Source organism: Balaenoptera acutorostrata, chromosome 20, assembly GCF_949987535.1.
Source record: "Balaenoptera acutorostrata chromosome 20, mBalAcu1.1, whole genome shotgun sequence".
NCBI classification, from domain to species: Eukaryota; Metazoa; Chordata; class Mammalia; order Artiodactyla; family Balaenopteridae; genus Balaenoptera; species Balaenoptera acutorostrata.
Genome location: NC_080083.1, coordinates 36,232,451 through 36,255,817, shown reverse-complemented (window position 1 = coordinate 36,255,817; position 23,367 = coordinate 36,232,451). Strand labels below are relative to the sequence as shown.

The 23,367-nt window shown below is 38.8% G+C and overlaps 1 protein-coding gene across 7 annotated transcripts in view; it reads right to left on the bottom strand.

The window, feature by feature from the left end:
- CA10 (carbonic anhydrase 10) overlaps positions 1 to 23,367 on the bottom strand; it is a 622,534-nt gene that overhangs the window by 90,223 nt on the left and 508,944 nt on the right. For all 7 annotated transcript variants that reach the window (XM_057535532.1, XM_057535531.1, XM_057535529.1 and 4 more), the window contains one exon: positions 15,323 to 15,508. In XM_057535532.1, the coding sequence (XP_057391515.1) occupies positions 15,323 to 15,508 (186 nt within the window). The remainder of the gene's footprint in view (positions 1 to 15,322; positions 15,509 to 23,367) is intronic.

Below are 23,367 nucleotides of genomic sequence, written 5' to 3'. Positions count from 1 at the left end.
CTGTGTGTGTGCTGGTAGCCTTGTGATGGCAGGCGCATGAGTAAGAAGTTCAAATTTTTTTTTTTAAATTTATTTTATTGAAGTATAGTTGGTTTACAATGTTGTTTCCAATGTTTCTTCTGTACAGCAGTGGTTCCGTCATACATATATATACATTCTGTTTCATATTCTCTTCCATTATGATTTATCACAGGATATTGAATATAGTTCCCTGTGCTATACAGTAGGACTATTTTTTAATTTTTGAATTTTATTTCATTTATTTTATCATACAACAGGTTCTTCTTAGTCATCAATTTTATACACATCAGTGTATACATGTCAGTCCCAATCGCCCAATTCATCCCACCATCAACCCACCCCCCCGCCACTTTCCCCCTTTGGTGTCCATACGTTTGTTTTCTACATCTGTGTCTCAATTTCTGCTCTGCAAACTGGTTCATCTGTACCATTTTTCTAGTTTCCACATATATGCGTTAATACACGATCTTTGTTTTTCTCTTGCTGACTTACTTCACTCTGTATGACAGTCTCTACATCCATCAACATCTCAACAAATGATCCAATTTCGTTCTTTTATGGCTGAATAATATTCCATTGTATATACGTACCACATCGTCTTTATCCATTCGTCTGTTGATGGGCATTTAGCTTGCTTCCATGACCTGGCTATTGTAAATAGTGCTGCAGTGAACACTGGGGTGCATGTGTCTTTTTGAATTATGGTTTTCTCTGGGTATATGCCCAGTAGTGGGATTGCTGGGTCACATGGTAATTCTATTTTTAGTTTTTTAAGGAACCTCCATACTGTTCTCCATAGTTGCTGTATCAATTTACATTCCCACCAACAGGGCAAGAGGGTTCCCTTTTCTCCACACTTTCTCCAGCATTTGTCATTTGTAGATTTTCTGATGATGCCAATTCTAACTGGTGTGAGGTGATACCTCATTGTAGTTTTGATTTGCATTTCTCTAATAATTAGTGATGTTGAGCAGCTTTTCATGTGCTTCTTGGTCATCTGTACGTCTTCTTTGGAGAAATGTCTATTTAGCTCTTCAGCCCATTTTTGTATTGGGTTGTTTGTTTTTTAATATTGAGCTGCATGAGCTGTTTATATATTTTGGAGATTAATCCTCTGTCCGTTAATTCATTTGCAAATATTGTCTCCCATTCTGAGGGTGGTCTTTTTGTCTTGTTTATGGTTTCCTTTGCTGTGCAAGAGCTTTGAAGTTCCATTAGGTCTCACATGTTTATTTTTGTTTTTATTTTCATTACTCTAGGAGGTGGATCAAAAAAGATCTTGCTGTGATTTATGTCAAAGAGTGTTCTTCCTATGTTTTCCTCTAAGAGTTTTAGAGTGTCGGGCCTTACATTCAGGTCTCTAATCCATTTTGAGTTTATTTTTGTGTATGGTGTTAGGGGGTGTTCTAATTTCATTCTTTTACATGTAGCTGTCCAGTTTTCCCAGCACCACTTATTGAAGAGACTGTCTTTTCTCCATTGTATATCCTTGCCATCTTTGTCATAGATTAGCTGATGATAGGTGCATGGGTGTATCCCTGGGCTTTCTATCTTGTTCCATAGATCTATATTTCTGTTTCTGTGCCAGTACCATATTGTCTTGATGACTGTAGCTTTGTAGTATAGTCTGAAGTCAGGGAGCCTGATTCCTCCAGCTCTGCTTTTTTCCCTCAAGACTGCTTTGGCTTTTTGGAGTCTTTTGTGTCTCCATACAAATTTTAAGATTTTTGTTCTAGTTCTGTGAAAAATGCCAGTGGTCGTTGATAGGGATTGCATTGAATCTGTAGATTGCTTTGGGTAGTAGAGTCATTTTCACAATGTTGATGTTTCCAATCCAAGAACATGGTATATCTCTCCATCTATTTGTATCATCTTTAATTTCTTTCATCAGTGTCTTATAATTTTCTGCATACAGGTCTTTGGTCTCCTTAGGTAGGTTTATTCCTAGATATTTTATTCTTTTTGTTGCATTGGTTAATGGGAGTGTTTTCTTCATTTCTCTTTCAGATTTTTCGTCATTAGTGTATAGGAATGCAAGAGATTTCTGTGCATTAATTTTGTATCCTGCTACTTTACCAAATTCATTGATTAGCTCTAGTAGTTTTCTGGTAGCATCTTTAGGATTCTCTATGTATAGTATCATGTTATCTACAAACAGTGACAGCTTTACTTCTTCTTTTCCGATATGGATTCCTTTTATTTCTTTTTCTTCTCTGATCACTGTGGCTAAAACTTCCAAATCTATGTTGAATAATAGTGGTGAGAGTGGGCAACCTTGTCTTGTTCCTGATCTTAGTGGAAATGGTTACAGTTTTTCACTTTTGAGGACTATGTTGGTTGTGGGCTTGTCATATATGGCCTTTATTATGTTGAGGAAAGTTCCCTCTATGCCTACTTTCTGGAGGGTTTTTATCATAAATGGGTGTTGAATTTTGTCAAAAGCTTTTTCTGCATCTATTGAGATGATCATATGGTTTTTCTCCTTCAATTTGTTACTATGGTGTATAACATTGATTGATTAGCATATATTGAAGAATGCTTGCATTCCTGGGATGAACCCCACTTGACCATGGTGTATGGTCCTTTTAATGTGCTGTTGGATTCTGTTTGCTAGTATTTTGTAGAGGATTTTTGCATCTATGTTCATCAGTGGTATTGGCCTGTAGTTTTCTTTCTTTGTGACATCTTTTTCTGGTTTTGGTATCAGGGTGATGGTGGCCTCGTAGAATGAGTTTCGGAGTGTTCCTCCCCCTGCTATGTTTTGGAAGAGTTTGAGAAGGATAGGGTTAGCTCTTCTCTAAATGTTTGATAGAATTCGCCTGTGAACGGCAGGCGGATTCTTAACCACTGCGCCACCAGGGAAGTGCCTGGCAAAGTGATTTAAAACCTCCTGACTAAGCTCATTTTGTCAAATAGGTCCTGTACGATTCATTTTCAAGGCTCAATCCAGAAATTCCTAGTTCAGCAAATAGATCCAAAGCAAGAAAATGTATTCACTCAAGCTACCTCTGAGACTAAGGGCTATGGTTCCTTATGGTTTGCAGAGGGAAACAGATGTGTTTATGTACAAACAAATCCACAGATATACAATCTCTTGCTTATCATATTTCAAAGAAGTGAGAGAAAAAATGTATCTGTGCATATGTATGAAACTTCCTGGTTGTTGTCCATCTGAGAGGGGAAGGTGAATAAAGCTACGGCTCTCAGCAGGCCACGGCATGATGCTGTGTCATATTTTACATAGAAATTGTGCCACTTGGAGAAATAGGCTCCTGTCTCACTTTACAGTCAGAAAAAGTTCAGGCTATTCTTAAGGCTGATGCAGAACTGGGAGGGGCTAAAATATCATTTCAGGTAACAGAGAGGGCACTTATGATGAGAGAGAACAGCATGATCAAGAAGCTACTTAGGGGCATAACTAGAGAAGTGACCTGACTTGTCTAAGATCATTCAGTGCATAGCTGGAGTAAGAGTCCTGGGTTCAAATCCTAGCTCTTCCCCATATCAACCAAGTGACTGAAGGCAGGCTCTTTGACCTTTCCAACTTCCTTTCCTCTTTGTAAAATGGTGCTAATGAGTGCTACCTCACAAGATACTTGTGAGGATTGGGTGCAATAAGGCACTGAGCACAATGCCTAGAACACAGTACATGCTCAGTAAATGAAAGCTGATGGTAGTAATAACATTAGTACATTGTATCTTTATGTTTTATCTGCAAGGATTTTGGACTAGATGAGCTCTAAGGGTTAAGCTGGCTAATAACTGACATGTACAGAACTTGTACAGCACAACTGCTGTACAAGTCAGTTTTATACTATAAGAGCACTATCTGAGAATTGCCTTTTTTTTTTTTTTGCACTGCACATCACTCTATAGTGTGTATAGAACTGGCATTATTACCCCATATCACAGCTTAAAAGGTTAAGGAAGGCTAAGTGACTTGCCTATTTCTGCCCTTACTGAGATCACACAGCTAGTAATTGACAGAGCAGGGTCTTGAAGTCAGATCTGCTAAGTCAAAATGTTGCCCTCTGTCTGGTGGCCCTAGTGTCCGTCTCCTAGGCCAATGTCCTTTCCCATGATGTGTTTGTCTCTGTTTCCCTGCAGCCCTCTTACAGGCCAAGGCAATGACTGCTCTTGGAGACTGCTTCTAATAAGCTGGTCCAATGAATAATCATGAGAGCAATCCTAGTCTTGCCCTTTTACTGCTGATATGAAGATAGATTTATAGAGGCTGACTCTGGCTGGTATTTGGGAATGGATAATTACCTTCACTTACCATATCCTAGGCTGCTTTGGCTAAATATTAACTGCCCAGAATTCTGCCCTTTCCAACCAATTCTGAGCATGAGCATGCCACAGGCAACTAAGTGGCATAATTCATTTGAGGTGACCATAAATCTAAGATTTCTACTAGAAATGATGCAAGGAATTAATGGAACATGAAATCAAGTAAATGGAATTGAGTACAGTAATTAGTTCATATTTTAATCCTCAGGTCTGTTTATTATCCATTAACTGGTAAGCAATTAAGTTGGCACCATTGAAATGATTAGCTTTGTTTCAGCAAAAGTTTATCGATATGTCAGCGCAAATGAATCTGGTGGTTTTAAACGGCTTTATTTTGAATTGCATAGCAGCATATCCATGGAGCGGCTAGACATCTAATGATTTGATTTTGCAATATATTGTTATCTAGATTACTTATATTTAATATTGCTGAGCTGTTCTGGATGGTTATTGGGAAGAGTGTGTGAGAGGACGGATTCAAACTGTAGAAAAGTATGGCTTATATCCTTGGGCTCTTAATGCTATAGTATGATTGCATTTTCCTATTGAGACCAAATGAAGGATCTTTAAGGCATTTCACTTTCTATTTTGGTCTTCCAAACTTTAATTTCCATACTTCTTGGAATTAGACACTATAAAGGTTTTCACTCAGTGGTGTTTTTGTTGGACACTCAAGACTGCTCATGTTTGTGAAATAATCTGCCAATGTCTTTGCCTTTTTGAGGCTGATTGTATAAATGCCCTTGTGATGGGGTTCTGCTCATTAAGGCAGGAAACCTGAATATCAGATTACACCTGCTCTACTGGGCAACAAAAACCAGATGACCTAAAATGGTCTTTTGAATGTTGGGATTTGATATAACTACAATTTTTATTTAGAAAATGTTAAATCCCAAAGTAAGAGTCAGGAAACTTGGGTTCTGGTCCTAATTCTGCCACTGAATCTTGGTGACTCGGGCAGGTCTCTTGCCCTTCCTGGCTCTAATTTTCTCTTTGTATGTAAGTGGGTGGGAAGAAATGACCTCAGTGGGGCCTCTAACACTGATACTTTAGATGGAGGGTTTGCGCAGACTTCTTTCTAATAGCAGGTCTGTATCTTGAAGTGGAGATGTGATCTTTGGAGGAAACTCTACAAAATTTTTTTAATTAAGTTTTTCTTAAAGATCTTACTTTATTATTTATTTCTTTATTATATTTATTTTTGGCTGTGTCTGGTCTTAGTTGCAGCACATGTGATCTTCACTGAGGCATGCGGGATCTTTCGATGTGGCGCGGGCTCTTTGTTGCAGTGTGCGGGATTCTCTCTAGTTGTGGCCTGCGGGCTCCAGGGTGCGTGGGTTCTGTAGTTGTATCACGTGGGTTTCAGAGCATGTGGGCTCTGTAGTTTGCAGCACGCAGGCTCTCTAGTTGAGGATCGCGAGCCAGTAGTTGTGGTGAGCAAGCTTATTTGCCCGGCGGCATGTGGGATCTTAGTTCCCTGACCAGGGATCGAACCCGCATCCCCTGCATTGTAAAGCGGATTCTTTACCACTGGGCCACCAGGGAAGTCCCGGAAACTCTAGAAATTTTAATGAACATTGACGTGGTCAGATTAGTAGTGAGCAAGTCATTTTTTACTTTACATTTTCTTTTCCAATTGACTTTATTACTGTAGCTTTGGAAATGGATAAAAAATGTACCGCTAACCATTTCAATGGTACCAGCTTAACTGTTCACCAGTTGCTGGTTCACAGAAGTGTTAGAAGCAGTACCCATCCTCTAACTGCAGTGTCACTGGTTACTAAATAAAAGAAGATCCCATTCAACACTTGTAGAGTCATAACAGTGATGATCTCTATGATGACAGTTAGGTTCTACTGACCCCTGATCAAGTCCCAGTTAATGACTGTCTTTAATATTGTCTTTGTAAAATCTAGAAACAATAAATGCTGGAGAGAGTGTGGAGAAAAGGGAACACTCTTGCACTGTTGGTGGGAATGTAAATTGATACAGCCACTATGGAGAACAGTATGGAGGTTCCTTAAAAAACTAAAAATAGAACTACCATACGACCCAGCAATCCTACTACTGGGCATATACCCTGAGAAAACCATAATTCAAAAAGAGTCATGTACCAAAATGTCCATTGCAGCTCTATTTACAATAGCCAAGACATGGAAGCAACCTAAGTGTCCATCATCGGATGAATGGATAAAGAAGATGTGGCACAAATATACGATGGAATATTACTCAGCCATAAAAAGAAACGAAATTGATTTATTTGTCATGAGGTGGATGGAGTTAGAGTCTGTCACACAGAATGAAGTAAGTCAGAAAGAGAAAAACAAATACAGTATGCTAACACATATATATGGAATCTAAGGGAAAAAAAAAAGGTCATGAAGAACCTAGTGGTAAGACGGGAATAAAGACACAGACCTACTAGATAATGGACTTGAGGATATGGGGAGGGGGAAGGGTAAGCTGTGACAAAGTGAGAGAGTGGCATGGACATATATACACTACCAAACATAAAATAGATAGCTAGTGGGAAGCAGCCGCATAGCACAAGGAGGTCAGCTCGGTGCTTTGTGATCACCTAGAGGGGTGGGATAGGGAGGGTGGGAGGGAGGGAGATGCAAGAAGGAAGAGATATGGGAACATATGTATATGTATTACTGATTCAGTTTGTTATAAAGCAGAAACTAACACACCATTGTAAAGCAATTATACTCCAATAAAGATGTTAAAAAAAAATTGTCATTGTAATATAACACCTCCCTCCCTGCTTTAGACGGACACCAAGGGGCGAGATAAAAATCAAGTAAAGGAAGATGGTGGTTGTCATAATGCCACCCTGGCAGGACCAGATCAGAGTTATGATACAGGTTGGGATGGAATCAATGGGATAATGAACTGATCTCAACAATTTGTCTTCAAATGCAATGACTGCTCTCTTAGGCAGCCCCAAAGTGTTCATCTAAAATGGCAATCCAGGAAGCTGCTGACTGGACTGGGCTGTCCTTTCCCAGAAGTGAGTATAAAAATGTCCAAAGGGAAAAGTGCCTATCCTTAGATCAGAGTCATCATCTTCTTGATAGTATCATCATAATCTGCTCTACCACGGGGCTTCTGACTTCTGTTTGCTTTACTTCTTAAAGGTCAGTTTGTTCACTCTGGGTGGGACTGGTTCTTGGAATCCAGAGCTTTGGCTTCTAGCATTGGCAAAGACAAGTTCCCTGGTCTGATCCTGGGAGTAATTCCAGGGCTGAAATGAGGAATCTAAATGAATTTTTCTAGCACACCAGTTAGCAATTGTTCCATTACTCCTCCCAGGTACACTGAAAATTCACTTACCTTATATTTGTAAATAATTTGACATTAACACTTAGATCTTCTGTTAATAATGCCATTGACTTTATTAGGTTTGTCATTATGACAACAGAATTTAATTTATGATATATTGGGCATAATTTAGACTCTCTGAAAGCTACAGTCTTTTAAATGATATTCATTTACTCATTCAATCTACCAAGTGCCTATCACATGTATGTGATATTAAAAGACACAACCTACTCTGTGGCTGCAGGGAGTTAACAGTCTGTTTGGGAATATGGGGTCTTCCACTAGATTGAAGGCTCCTGAAAGGCAGGCCCTGCAGCCTACAGATCTTTGAATTTCCCCACTGGACTAGGGCCCAGAGTAGGTGAACATTGATTATTTTGGGGTTTATGTATAAACCTTAGCCTATGGTAAGCAATGTTATGTATCAGAAGACCTGAATTAAATCCAGCCTCAATCACTTATTGTCAGGATGGTCTTGGGCCTTAGTTTCCCCAGGTATAAAGGGGATAATATTAAGGGTAACCTCACTGAGCTAGTGTTTAGTGATTAAATCAGAGAATTTATGTCAATGTGCTTTGGAATTCATTCAAAGTAAAAGCCAAAGTCCATACAAAATCCATGCAGAGGTGATGATCTGCAGCAGCTCCCGGCCCTACTCTTCTCTCTCTGACCTCTCACACTTGATCACTTACACGTGAGCTCCTGGTCTTCCTAGAACACTCAAGCTTTCTCCCACTTCAAAGCTATGGAATTGGTTGTTGCCTCTGCCTAGAATGTCCTTTCCCTAGACATCCCCATGGCAACCTCACAAATGTCATGTTCTCAACAAGGTCTACACTGACCACCATATTTACACTTGTAACTCACTACCTCCACTCCTCATCCTCTGATCCCCCCTACTCTGATCTATTTCTTTTCCCATAGCATTTATCATACTTACCATAGAAATTTACTCATTTATTATGTCTATTATTTATTATTTGTCTATCCCCACTAGACTTAATTACCTTACAGGCAGGATTTTTACCAGTTTAATTCACTGTAGCACATGGTAGGCTCTCAATTAATATTTGTTAACTAAATGAAAGAATGAAAGTAAATCACAAAGCATGTAAACAGTGACTGGGTATTAGCAGTGAGATTCTGTAGCCACCTATGGGTGTGACTGAATAAGTTCTGGATTGCACTGCACAGTAATTGATTCAAGTCTGTGCCTTGTCCCTCCAATGGATATAAAATTCCTCCAAGGTGACACTTAATTGTTCAATCCCTTTCTGTTCTTTACCACATTTAGAATAGGGCTAGGTTAGTACCATGTCTCAAAGCATACCTCTTTCTCAGAGAAAGCCCAGAACTTCTCTTAGTGGTTACTGTGAAGTAAATCACTCTTCCTTTCTTCCAGTTTCTAATGGAATTTGATGCTTTGGACAGCCTTTATTAAAACACTTGAATTTAAATGAGGCTATATATAATAATCCCTATATAGTCAATGAATGCAACACACCCAAAATTCCAGGGAAAAAAGCCTATAAAGTTCCAATTCCTAAAACACCAATAGTAGATTAAGTTCTTTATTCAGTGATTGAATGATTAATTCTACAAACATCAATTAAGAAACACCTAATGTATGTTAGGCACTGTGCTAGATGCATGATGTACAAAGATGAATAGCAAAAAAATCTCTGTCCTTGAGGGGATTACCAAGATTATTTATTCCTTAATTCAGCAAACATTTATTGACTCTGCTGTCATGTGCCAATGTACTAGGTTCTGAAATACATTAATGATCAAGATAAAATTCCTATCAACAAGAAATGTGGTTCCAGAAGTGAGAGTAAACAGTTATAAAATCTATAGCGATGGGTAATTTAATCGATTGGGGTCAGCAAAATTTTTCTCTAAAAGGCCAGGTAGTAAATATTTTGGCTTTTGCAAGCCACATATGGTCTCTGTTGCATATTCTGCTCTTTAAAAACCAATCCTTTAAAAATGTAAACCATCCTTAGCTCCTTGGCTGAATTTGGCCTACAGTCTACAGTTTGTGGACTCCTGTAGTAAATGAATATACAGGATTCTCTGGAAGTCAAAAGGAGGCAGCAACACTTTACTGGCTGGGAGGAGGGAAGGGGACTTGGAAAGCAAAACAAGGTTGGCTGTGCTGGATATAGGGGGAGGAAGATGGAGCTAGAAATCAGGGTAGAGGGAACAGCTTTCCCATGGCACTTAAGTAGCTCTTCTATGTGTATTACTCGTGTATCTGTTATTTTTGAATATCCCAATTCTCATTCCCCCTCAAATCCCCAGTTGTGCCAATGGAGCATCTCTACCAGGAGGTCCCAGCCTCCTGCAAGGCGCTAATTAGATTTCTGGAGTACCTCCTCCCAAAACCATTCAGTGCCTCATGGGGCCCTGGTTCTCAGTCATGTGTTCCTCAGCACTTTCATACCTTTGCACACTTCAGGACGATTTGGTGTTAGTTGCTTATTCCTACAAATTTGTGTTACTTTGGTGAAACCAGTCTCTCAGAGATGCAAACAACTGATTCCTTGAAGAGGACAAGGCCTGCAGTTTCTGTTGTTTAGTCTCAGTTGTTTGCACTGAGATAATTGTTTTCTCTATTCTGATTCAGAGCCACTAAAAATACATATATTCTACATGGGACTTTTATTTCCCCTTTTAATTAAACAAATCTTATCTACATAGCAACAGCTATGGACTTTTTCCTCCCTCAAATGTGTTTGAACAGAATCAAGATTCAAGAGGCTGAGACTTGAAAAGTTCATGTATTTCTACCCAGCCTTCATAGGGAGCAGCAACTGTGTCAGGTCACACAGCTGTTCATCCATCCTCTCCTTAATACAATCCAGAGAGAGTTATTTCATAGTTCCCTTTCCAGAACAATCCTCAAGTATAACCCATATTATGTTGTATTATAAACATATGTAAGCCTCAATAGACTGTATGCTTCTCTGGGCAGGACCTGGGTTTTGAGCTCAGCACACAGCAGGAGCACACTAGCTATGTGAAGAGTGGATAAAATAAACAGGAGGATCTGGCCACAGGTATTCCATGAAGTGGCTGGTGCAATTCTCAGTGTACCCCCTTAACCCTTTGAAGTGAAGAACTTAAGGAAGGTTTTCAAAATGAATACTTCCAATTTCCCCAAATAAGAAAGATTCTTCTTATCTAAACTCACTACTGCAACTTAATCCAGGGACATGATTCTTTTCAAATATTATCTTTTTCCTGGTTAATGTATTTTTTCTTTTCATTAATACCCTACTTTGTATTGGACATTAATCTAACCACTCAGACACGATTAGCAAGCTAAATGTCTTACTTATTAAAAATGGCTAATTTTCCCATCTTAAAAAAATGGAGACGCTTGAATCTCTGAATATGCTCATTTATCACCAATCTCCGACAATGCATCCAGGAGTTCTTGTGTAGGACATGAATAATTTTTATAAAAACACAGCTGCTGACAGTGTTGTACATCCACACAGCTTTATAAAACAAAGCAAATGATGACCATCAATTACAATAACCTCACTAGACAAGACTGCAATTAATCTACAGCTCTTCAGATAACGACTGCTGCACTGCGCCAAGGAAAATGCTCGGCATTAACTGGCTTATCGTGATCAGCAATAATAGATGGGGCAGATGGCAATGCGATTATTCATTGTCAACACAATAAACAAATGCTTTGCTGCCGAAGTGTTTACCTAGGTCCTCTCAGAGGATAGCTCAAAATAGAGAACAAAGGCAGCTCTGAAAATAGCTCAAACTAAAAATAAACAGTTAATCTATGGATGAAATATACTTACTTAACTGGGGCTAACCCTCAGTAGAAAGCAACTGGAAAATATTTTCCCTAAGGAAATCATGGGTTGGGTAGAGTTTTGGCATTATAAGGTACAGTAAAGCCCATAGCTCACTTGCTTCTTAGGATGAGTCACTTTTATGAAGTCCTCAAATTCCATTCCATGATAATAATTTCAGTGATGAGAATTCATTGTTTTCAGAGGCAGACTCATTCCATAGATAGATAGCTCTCATTGTTAGAACATATATTTAGCTGACTGCCATCTCTCTTGAATTTTGGACAATTGACCCTATGTTTTCCCCTCATCCCACATAGAAGATGTTAAACTCTTCTTGCTCACTAAAGCCTTTTATTTATTTTTATTAATTAATTAATGAATTAATTTTTATTATTTTTTAAACATCTTTATTGGAGTATAATTGCTTTACAATGTTGTGTTAGTTTCTGCTGTATAACAAAGTGAATCAGTTATATGTATACATATATCTCCATATCCTCTCCCTCCCACCCTCCCTATCCCACTCCTCTGGGTGGTCACAGACCACCACCAAGCTGATCTCGCAGGGCTAAATGCAAGCATACCTTGTTTTGTTGCACTTTCTCGTACTGTGAAAATACTGTGTTCTTTACAAATTAAAGGTTTGCAGCCACCCTGCATTGAGCAAGTCTATTAGTGCCATTTTTCCAATAGCATTTACTCACTTGTGTCTCTGTGTCATATTTTGGTAATTCTCGCAATATTTCAAACTTTTTCATTATTATTATATTTGTTAAGGTGATCTGTGATCAGTTCTTTGATGTTACTACTGTGACTCACTGAAGACTCAGATGATGGTTAGCATTTTTTAGCAATAAAGTATTTCTAAATTAAGGTATGCACAATGTTTTTTTAGGCATAGTGCTATTGCACACTTACTGTAGTATAGTGTAAACATAACTTTTATATGCACTGGGAAGTAAAATTCACGTGACTTGCTTTATTGTGATCTTCGCTTTATTGCAGTGGCCTGGAACCTGCAATATCTTTGAGGTATCTCAAAAATCAATGCCTATCCAACACTTTCCACATGACATGTTTTGGTGCTTTCAACATTCTGGTTTTTTGCACCTAAACCCACACCAGTTTTTAGACCACTCATACTCAGGGGCTCAGAAAGAAATGTGATATATCTGATGTGGTGTACTCAGGGCAAAGTGTAACTATTTGTGCTGAGGCTGAATGTCAATCTTGCCTTGGAGCAGGGGATGTGTGTGTGGCTGCTCTGCTTGGGAAGCTGTTCTCCAAATACCATTAGTCTAGATAGCACCCCAGCTTTGCCATGTCCAGGGGGCAATTACTTCGGGTGCGCCTTTTAAAATTTTTGTGCAGGATGGCTTTGTTGATTAAGTCCTCCTTCTCTAGAAAACTGAGATAATTCAGGCAGAACCTGAGCTGAAATTGACACAGTGGTAACTAACCAAATTCTCTCGCAAAAATTTTTACAAATGCACATTCCTGGACCCCTTCTCTGGAGACTAATTCAGCTTCTTCCGGAGAAGGATTCAAATGTAAATATTTTGGCAATTTTCCCCAGTTAATTCTAATTCGCAACTCTGTTTAAATGCTTTTTTCATTGAGAACACTTAATAATGTACTACTGATGGAGTGCTTCACAAACCTAATATTCATACTCTCCTGGGAGCTTTGAAAATGCAGGTTCTTTGGAGCAGCTGATACTTGTGGTCCGGAGTAGGTCTAGGAAAATTAATACATCAAGATCAAATTGTTATATGTTTCCCTTAAGGGTTTTGGAAGCCCTCATTTACTCCAAAATTGTAGTTTATATACAAGTTACAAAGCACCCTTATTACATATTGAAGAAACAAGCAACTTTAAGAAATTCTACAATGTAAAGATTTTAGCCTGGTAGCCATCTATATTTTTTCACTCATTCATTTAATAAATTCATTCATAAATTCATTTTTATTCTGAGACAATATTGTGATAGGCACTGGAATTTAAATTTCAGTAGGGGAGAAAAACAAAGAAATAACAGCAAATAAATGTCAGTCAACAAAGAAAATGAATACAAATCTTAAAATAACGTATTTAAAAAGGAAGAGTTTATCTAATTTTAAATAGTCTCTAATTCAGACTGGCAGTCCCCAGTCATTCTCAGTTCATGAGTTTTTGCCCTGCTTTCATCATATTCCCTGCTATATGTTAGTTCAGGATCTCTAACTCTTCAGAATTTCCCATTACATTCTCATGTCCCTTTGGCAGACATCCCTAATCATTCCTAGCTTTTTTTTCCCGACAGATTCAGGAAGGAGACTCATATTCCTGCTCAACCCGGTCCTCTATGCAGCCATTATTAATAGACCACAGATGAAATCCACGTGCAGCTTCCCCCATGCACAGTGCCTTGACACACCTTGGTGACTTTGCTGTTCCTTGTTTCCTGCTTTATCTTTGTTGTCTATCAACTATTGAGTACTTCTAGTGATCCTTACATCTTTAATCCCACTTAATTTTCAAAACAACCTGGAGAGGTATATAAACTCAGCCTTAGAAGGATCAAGTAACCATCTCAAGGTCACACAATTACTGTGTATCACAGCAGGAGGTACAAACTCAGGTTCTTTGATGCCAAAGCTGATGCTCTTAAACTTGTTCTGCATTGCTTCTCTTCTCAGCCCAGTTCAAAGGGCACCTCCTCTGTGAAACTTCTCCTGCACACTTCAAGGAAAATTTGTCACTTCTTCCTTAGAGATGGCCAAGGTCTTTGTACATCTCCATTACAGCATGGCATTATACTTTAATGATTTGAATATAGTATTCTTTGAGCTCCTCTGTGGTAGGAACTATGTCTTTACATATATATATCTCCGTATCCCTGGTGACTAGCACAGTGCCTAGGTAGGTTCTCAGTTGATGCATTTTGAATGATCATTAAAATCTGGCCACTGGACTCATTCAGCTGTGGATCTCTTTCTCAGTGTGTGGCCTTATTATATTTAAAACAATGCCAGGTTTAATCATGATCTTGATTAAAAATATTAAAAAGACCAAGCCAATAGTGAGATGCATACTTCTGTTATTTGAAAGCCTTCTTGACATCAGTTATTGAGGACTCTTCAACAGAAACCTAGCTACAAGATATTTAGCATATAAGGACACCTGACCTCTAGCTGATAACCACCCTCATGTGTAAGGGAGGTAAAAGAGGCCAAATTAACTACACCCTGCTTATCAAGTGTCATATGTCATAGCACACATGATATTTGTTTAAATTGTAGCTCTTGTCCTATAACTGAAGGTGTGGTTTGGCTCACTGATGTGGCCTGAGTTCTGTCTGGGTTGATGGTAGACACAGTGATACTCACCATTAATGGTGGCACATTCTGCAGACACTCAGACTATGTAGTTCCCTGACATTTATTTCGCTATACGTAGTAGTTTTGTGCAAATAAGACCCATTCTGCCAGAAAGGAGAATTATGGAATCTATGCAAACATATGTGACATATAGGGGGCTGATTGCACAGATAGGTGTAAATGAAGATGTACATGTAAGGTGAGGGTTTAGGGTTGAAGTAATGATCTGGTGATATCTTAGGGCATTAGTCACAAGAGAGCTGCACCAATGTCTCAGGAGGAAATATCAAGTTTCACTGTGGTCTTCCCTGGAAAACACTGGAAGCTCATTATAAACTTCTATGTCAACTTGCAAAAGACAGATGGAGAAAGGAGGCACAGACCTTCTTATTTCATAGATACAAGAGCAGTCTTTCCATCTGTCATCACCCCTTGGATATAAATAAGCACCAAATCTTATTAATTGGCACTTACCCGTAGTACTTCAATAACCTCACATACCTCCCCAGAGAAGGCTTGTCCATTGAGGAGGTGCTCTGACCCTTGGCTATCTTCACTCCCAAAGTGTAGCCGGACCTCCTCCAGCCGGTGACTGTATGTCATGGGCCCTCCTGATACGTTGACCAAGTGATCCTTGTCCAGGCGCAGGGACACATGTCTTCCAGTGTTGTACATGGTCCCACTGACCTGCAAGGCAATGAGCAACAGGTCAAACAAGGCTCTCCTCCTTCCATTTCTCACAATTTCTCACTCAACCCAGCATGGTGTTTAGACCAATGCCTTTTGCTTCCTTTTGATAGGAAGACACTAGGCTAATTCCACATGTGGAGTAGGGAGTGACAGCCTCCCCAGAGAGCATTTCTGCCCTACCTGGAATCTATGGTACTTTCTGTGAGTCATAAGCCACATTATCATTTAGGAACCTGAGGTAGGAACTCAAAGGAAACCTCATCAACTGTGACTAATATTTTGCACGTTGCACTTATAAAGAATTAACTTGTCTTCTTACCATAAATATTTGGAATGTAAAGATGCTGTAAAAGTTAAAATCTCAGGTGTGAGAAATTGGAGAAAGCAGTTAGTAAGGATGAGATGCTACAAAGGCCAAAAGAGAGACAAGTAAGCTAAAATGAGTGAATAAGAGCAAACCTTAGGGGGAGACTGAGGCTTATGTTTGTAGTCTCAAGCATTCAGTCTGGTGTGTCTTGGTTTAGGTCCTTCTCTCACCCCTGCAACTAGACACTGCAAAGAGTCAGAGCTCTGATACTTTCTTGCAGTTTGTGGCCTCAATGTTAAGCTAAAGAGATTCATATAAGCTTCCCATTTTACAGACTTCCTATTCCATCTTGCTTCAGCCCCTGCAAGCTGAACCTTACTGCTTGGGGTTTCTTTCCCTCCTTTTCTCTTGAACTTGATGCTCAGCTTCATTTTGTTGACTATGACCTTAGCACCTCTCAACACTTGATTCTAGAACACTGATTCCTACCTGTGAGTCTATTGCCTTAGTCTTCGGGGTTGACTTAGCTCTAGGGGCAGATTGAAAACTTAAGGGAGACTTTGAGTGGGTCTGGATGGCATGCTTCCGGGCTATGGATTGCTGAGCTACTTGGATTTTCTACCTGCTTACTCTGACTCCTAGGGATTCTTTAAGCTAACAGTCCCCAAAATTTTGGCACCAGGGGCCGGTTTCGTGGAAGACAAATTTTCCCACGGACTGGGAGGGTGGAGGTTTCAGGATGATTCAAGTGCATTACATTTATCGTGCAGTTTATTTTTATTATTATTACATTGTAATATATAATGAAATAATTATACAACTCACCATAATGCAGAATCAGTGGGAGTCCTGAGCTTGTTTTCACTTGCCACTCACAGATAGGATTTTGATATGAGTCTGCAAGCAATTGATTTATTATGGTCTCTGTGCAGTCAAACCTCTCTACTAATGATAATCTCTATTTGCAACCACTCCCCAGAACTAGCATCACTGTCTCAGTTCCACCTCAGATCATCAGGCGTTAGATTCTCATAAGGAGTGCACAACAAATATCCTTCACATGTGCAGTTCACAGTAGGGTTTGCACTCCTATGAGAATCTAATGCAGTGCTGATCTGACAGGAGGCAGAACTCAGGCGGTAATGTGAGTGATGGGGAGCAGCTGTAAATACAGATGAAGCTTTGCTCGCTCGCCTGCTGCTCCCCTCCTGCTCTGCAGCCTGGTTCCTAACAGGACACAGACCGGTACCGGTCCGTGGCCCGGGGGTTGGAGACCCTTGCTTTAAGGGATTCATGTAACTTCTGACAACTTCATTAGATATGGTTTTCATATATTTGCTCTATAACACTAACCTTACCTGCCCCTCCACCTTTCTGGCACTAGACTTGTGAATGATCAGTTAGTTTAGTTCTGTAGATTTCTCACTGTGGCAGAGACAGCAGTGTTTACCAAAATACTCCACTGACTCACTATAGCACCATCTTGCTATAAGGTGGAGCCCATGTGCTGATGTTGGCCATGGTCTGTGAGGGGACATGACAAATGTCGTTTACAGGCTGAAACAGTGAAAAGCTTAGGTAAGATACTCCAGTCTCTTTCTTCCCCTGCTTCATCAATCAAGGGGCAATATGGGAATTTGTAAATGTGATACAGCTACAAGATGGAGCCTGTGTCAGCCTGAGTCGCTGGCAGATTATGTGCAGGTTGCAAAAATGGCTAGAATTCTTCCACTCCTTGTAACTACACTACTTACAATGTGACCTTGTAGCCGGTCCCATCAAGATAGGGCCGTCTGTTTCTCCACCTCTTGAATCTGGACTGGCCTTGTCACTTGCTTTGGCCAATAGCATGTAGTGGATACAACATGCTTATTCTGAGAGTTGGCGTCTAAGGCCTTGCACGTGTCCTTACTCCTTTTTGGAAACTCGAAACCATCATGCAAACAAGCCTGGGCTAGCCTGCTGGAGGATGACCCAGAGTGAGGAGAACCATCCCAGGAGAAGCCATCCTAGGCTGGCCATTCCATGACTGATCCACCAGTTGACTGTCTTAGTCTGGCCTGCACCAGAAGAATTTCCCACAGACCATAGCTTCCCATATACTGCGGAGCTAAAAATTTGGTTGTTTTCAGTCCCTAAGCTTTGAGATAGTTTGTTATAGAGCAAAAGCTAACTGATATACTCTAAGTCAATCATCTTCTCTGTCATGTGACTCTGGAACTATCAACAGAAACTCTGGACAGTCTTTGTTGAGTAGCTGAACTAGAAAGTCACTTGGGGCTCAGACAGTCAGTCTGGTAATCAGCTGGAAAGTCATACCAGAACGAGAGAAGAAAGCAGCAGATATGCCAAGAGTGACAGAGGAAACCATGCCGAGCGAGAATTGGAGAGAATATCTACTTCACCTTCAGAAACCCTTTGCACCTCTTTGTTCCACTTCCTTCGTGAGGCCTGGGCTGTGCTTTCTCTGATACTTTACATCTTACAAAGGGATTTATTTTTTCTTAAGTTATCTATTTCTTGCAACCAAATGATCCCTATCAAAGACTCTATGCCTGTTCTCCAGTCTCAAATAAATGTATATTTAGTCAGTATGATATAATGAGAGCTTGTCTTCTTTTCTTGTCCCAATTTATGACTTTCTTTGCAGTAAAATGGTAGAGATAGATTTGTGTTTGACACTGCATCCATCTTTAAGCAAAATTTATTTTTTCTACTTATTAAGATAATATACAGGTATTATACATGGGCAGGAAGACCCAGAACAGCTCAATGAAATAAAAATCAGCCACAATTCTACAGTAAACCAATAATCACCACTAATATTTTGGTATATGACTCTTCATACTCATAACCGTATATATCTATATTTTAATGAGATCATTTTATATGTGTGATAATAAATGCTTTTCACATACAAGGGTATATGATTTTATATATATATAAATATATTATTATATATAAAAATTTAATATATCTATATAAATTTATATATTTAATATATTATACACAACATATGTATAATATATTTAATATATTTGTTACATATTTGTACATTAATATATAAATATATATAGTAAAGACATATTATTTTTAGTCACATGAATATTTCTAGGTTATTAACTGTTCTTTTGCAATATCACTTTGAAATAGTTTCATAATATTCCACTGTAAACATATATGACTTATTATTGAATCTTTACAGCCCTTTCACTTTTTCACTATTGTTAAAAAATATTGCAATGAGATATAGAGAACAAACTAGTGGTTACCAGTGGGCAGAAGGAGGGAGGGAGGAGCAATTTAGGAGTAGTAGAAAAAAAGGGTTAACAGTGGATTATATGAAATCATCTTCGTGAAACTTTTGAAAATTGTAAAGCACTACACAATTTAAAGAATCTTTCACTCAATAAAAAAAAAATACTGCAATGAACATCCTTATGGATAAACCTTTTTACTAGTGCAGATATGTCATTAGGCAAACTCTGGGTCAGATGGTGTACACATTATTACAGTGCTTATTATCTATTGTCAAATCCATTTGCTGTGGAGTGTAGATCCCACAGAGCAGGGCTGGATCTCAAATTCTCTTCAAATTGCATTAATTCAACAAGCAACATCCATGGACCCCTATAGTATACAAGGCTGCATAACAGGACCTGCTTCAAATTCTTATAGGATATGTGCTCTGTTCCAATGAGCAAGTATATCAGGCTTCCCCGCACTTATAAAATCCTCTTAATGTGTCTGTCTAATGTTCCTAAGAAAATTTTTGCCCATTGAAGCAAGGCCGGGACCATGTCCTATGCTCATCTGCATTTTCCCAGTAATTAACACAATGGCACACAGTAGAGAGAAGAATAAAGGACTCTTGAGTCAAAAGATTCCCAATCTGCCTCTTGGTGACCTTGAGAAGTTCAGTTAATTACTTGAAGCCTCAGTTTTCTTAACTGTAAAATAGAGATAAGACAATTTCCCCTATGAAAATGAGGGATAAAAAACTATAAGGTTTATAGAGAATGAATACGAGAATGATAGAAATAAATCCCTCCTTATCAGTAATTACTTATTGATTCCACTTACATGAAGTCCTAGAGTAGTCAAAATCATAAAGATAGAAAGTAGAATGGTAGTTGCCAGGGGTGGGGTGCAGAGAGGAATGGGAGTTATTGTTTAATGGGCCTAGAGTTACAGTTTTGCAGGATGAAAAAAAGTTCTGGAGATGGACGGTGGTTGTACTTAATACTGCTGAAATGTATAAGTAAAAATGGTTAAGATGTGTATTTTACACACATAAAAATTGGAAAAAATTCCCTCATGAGTTTGTTGTGAGAATTAATACATTTAATGGTCAAACATTTTCATTCTTTTCCTTCATTTACTTTTGACAATGGGTGCCTAGCTGACCTTGTGGGACCTGTGTTGATCTTACCCACTTCCCATAGCCCAGTGGAATATAGTGTTGCTTTCTAAAAGTCACAATGAAGAACTTTTACAGACTTCTGCATTGTGATGATTCACTTATCTCTCATTTTGGATTTTAAAGCTCCAGCTGTGGGAAGCATCCAAGATCATTTTGAAGGCCATGAAGCAAACATGAAACCAGGGTAATCAGGAATAAACCAGTGTGCCTTCTAGTTCTTCCACTCCATACTTCCATACTCCTTCTACTTCCATGGCTCTATCTTCATTCATTCATCTGACTGTGTGCTAGGAGCTGAGGATAGTGTGGTGAGTAAAACCAGGCATGGTCCCTGCCCTCATGGAGCTTACAATCTCCATTATGTAGAAAACAGAGTGGGAGAAGGAAGTTATGGGGAATACATCTGAAATTCTACCATTTGCGTATGTGTTCTCACAATTAGAGGCAACACACCTATTCCCCCACCCTTCCCCCAGACATTGAAATAACATTAATTTATATTAATCAAGAAAAGCTGTGTAACAAGGGTATGGTTTGTTGCACTTTAATTTAAAAAAAAAGGCTTGACAATATTATGTATGATATCTAACAGTACATCTGCACTGAAGTAATTAACACTGCAGCAGTGTCATTTTACCTATAATGCTAATTATAGTGATTCCAATGAACTACTTTGGTGCACAGCATGTTGGAAAAAGTTGTATTATGTAGACCAGGAAACAGAACTGAATGGAGACGTTGAAGCTGCAGGGGATATCCAGGTTGCCTCTGGCTGCCTCACAGTTCTCCTTTTTGTTTTATTTTAATTCACTACAAAATGAGATGAGAGATACGATGCCCATGTAAGTGAGAGAAGTAAGAGTGGTTTGTGAATGCTCAGTGACTTGTCTAGAATCATACAGCTAGCAAACCCAGGTCTCCTGATTCCAAGTCTAATGATCTTTATTTTTTTTCCCACGGAAAACAATTTTGTTCATTGGTTTTTATTTATTTATTATTTTTTTTAACATCTTTATTGGAGTATAATTGTTTTACAATGGTGTGTTAGTTTCTGTTTCATAACAAAGTGAATCAGCTATACATATACATATATCCCCATATCTCCTCCCTCTTGCGTCTCCCTCCCACCCTCCCTATCCAACCCCTCTGGGTGGTCACAAAGCACCACCGAGCTGATCTCCCTGTGCGATGTAGCTGTTTCCCACTAGCTATCTATTTTACATTTGGTAGGATATATAAGTCCATGCCACTCTCTCACTTCGTCCCAGCTTACACATCCCCCTCCCCGTGTCCTCAAGTCCATGCTCTACATCTGCATCTTTATTCCTGTCCTGCCCCTAGGTTCTTTATAACCATTTTTCTTTTTTCTTTTTAGATTCCATATATATTGTTAGCAGACGGTATTTGTTTTACTCTTTCAGACTTATTTCACTCTGTATGACAGATTCTAGGTCCATCCACCTCACTACAAATAACTCAATTTCATTTCCTTTTAATAATATTCCATTATTATTATAATGGAGTAATATTTCATCGTGTATATGTGTCACATCTTCTTTATCCATTCATCTGTCGATGGACACTTAGGTTGTTTCCATGTCTTGGCTATTGTAAATAGAGCTGCAAAGAATATTGTGGTACATGACTCTTTTTGAATTATGGTTTTCTCAGGGTATATGCCCAGTAGTGGGATTGCTGGCTCATATGGTAGTTTTATTTTTAGTTTTTAAGGAACCTCCATACTGTTCTCCATAGTGGCTGCATCAATTTACATTCCCACTAACAGTGCAAGAAGCTTCCCTTTTCTCCACACCTTCTGAAGCAATTATTGTTTGTAGATTTTCTGATGATGGCCATTCTGACAGGTGAGAGGTGATACCGCATTGTAGTTTTGATTTGCATTTCTCAAATGATTAGTGATGTTGAGCATTCTTTCATGTGTTTGTTGGAAATCTGTATATCTTCTTTAAAGAAATGTCTGTCTAGGTCTGCTGCCCATTGTTGGATTGGGTTGTTTGTTTTTTTGATATTGAGTTGTATAAACTGCTTGTAAATTTTGGAGATTAATCCTTTGTCTGTTGCTTCGTTTGCAAATACTTTCTCCCATTCTGAGGGTTGTCTTTCCATCTTGTTTATGGTTTCCTTTGTTGTGCAAAAGCTTTTGATTTTCATTAGGTCCCATTTGTTTATTTATTTATTTTTTTATTTCCATTTCTCTAGGAGGTGGGTCAAAAAGGATCTTGCTGTGATTTATGTCATAGAGTGTTCTGCCTATGTTTTCCTCTAAGAGTTTTAGAGTGTCTGGCCTTACATTCAGGTCTTTAATCCATTTTCAGTTTATTTTTGTGTATGGTGTTAGGGAGTGTTCTAATTTCATTCTTTTACATGTAGCTGTCCAGTTTTCCTAGCACCACTTATTGAAGAGGCTGTCTTTTCTCCACTGTATATTCTTGCCTCCTTTATCAAAAATAAGGTGACCATATGTGTGTGGGTTTATGTCTGGGCTTTCTATCCTGTTCCATTGATCTATTTTTTTAATTTGTGCCAGTACCATACTGTCTTGATTACTGTAGCTTTGTAATATAGTCTGAAGTCAGGGTGCCTGATTCCCTCAGCTCTGTTTTTCTTTCTCAAGATTGCTTTGGCTATTCGGGGTCTTTTGTGTTTCCATACAAATTGTGAGATTTTTGTTCTAGTTCTGTGAAAAATGCCAGTGGTAGTTAAATAGGGATTGCACTGAATTTGTAGATATCTTTGGGTAGTAGAGTCATTTTCACAATGTTGATTCTTCCATTCCAAGAAAACAGTATATCCCTCCATCTGTTTGTATCATCTTTAATTTCTTTCATCAGTGTCTTATAGTTTTCTGCATACAGGTCTTTTGGCTCCTTAGGTAGGTTTATTCCTAGGTATTTTATTATTTCTGTTGCAGTGGTAAATGGAAGTGTTTCCTTAATTTCTTCTTCAGATTTTTCATCATTAGCGTATACGAATGCAACAGATTTCTGTGCACTAATTTTGTATCTTGCTACTTTACCAAATTCATTGATTAGCTCTAGTAGTTTTCTGGTAGTATCTTTAGGATTCTCTGTGTGGAGTATCATGTCATCTGCAAACAGTGACAGT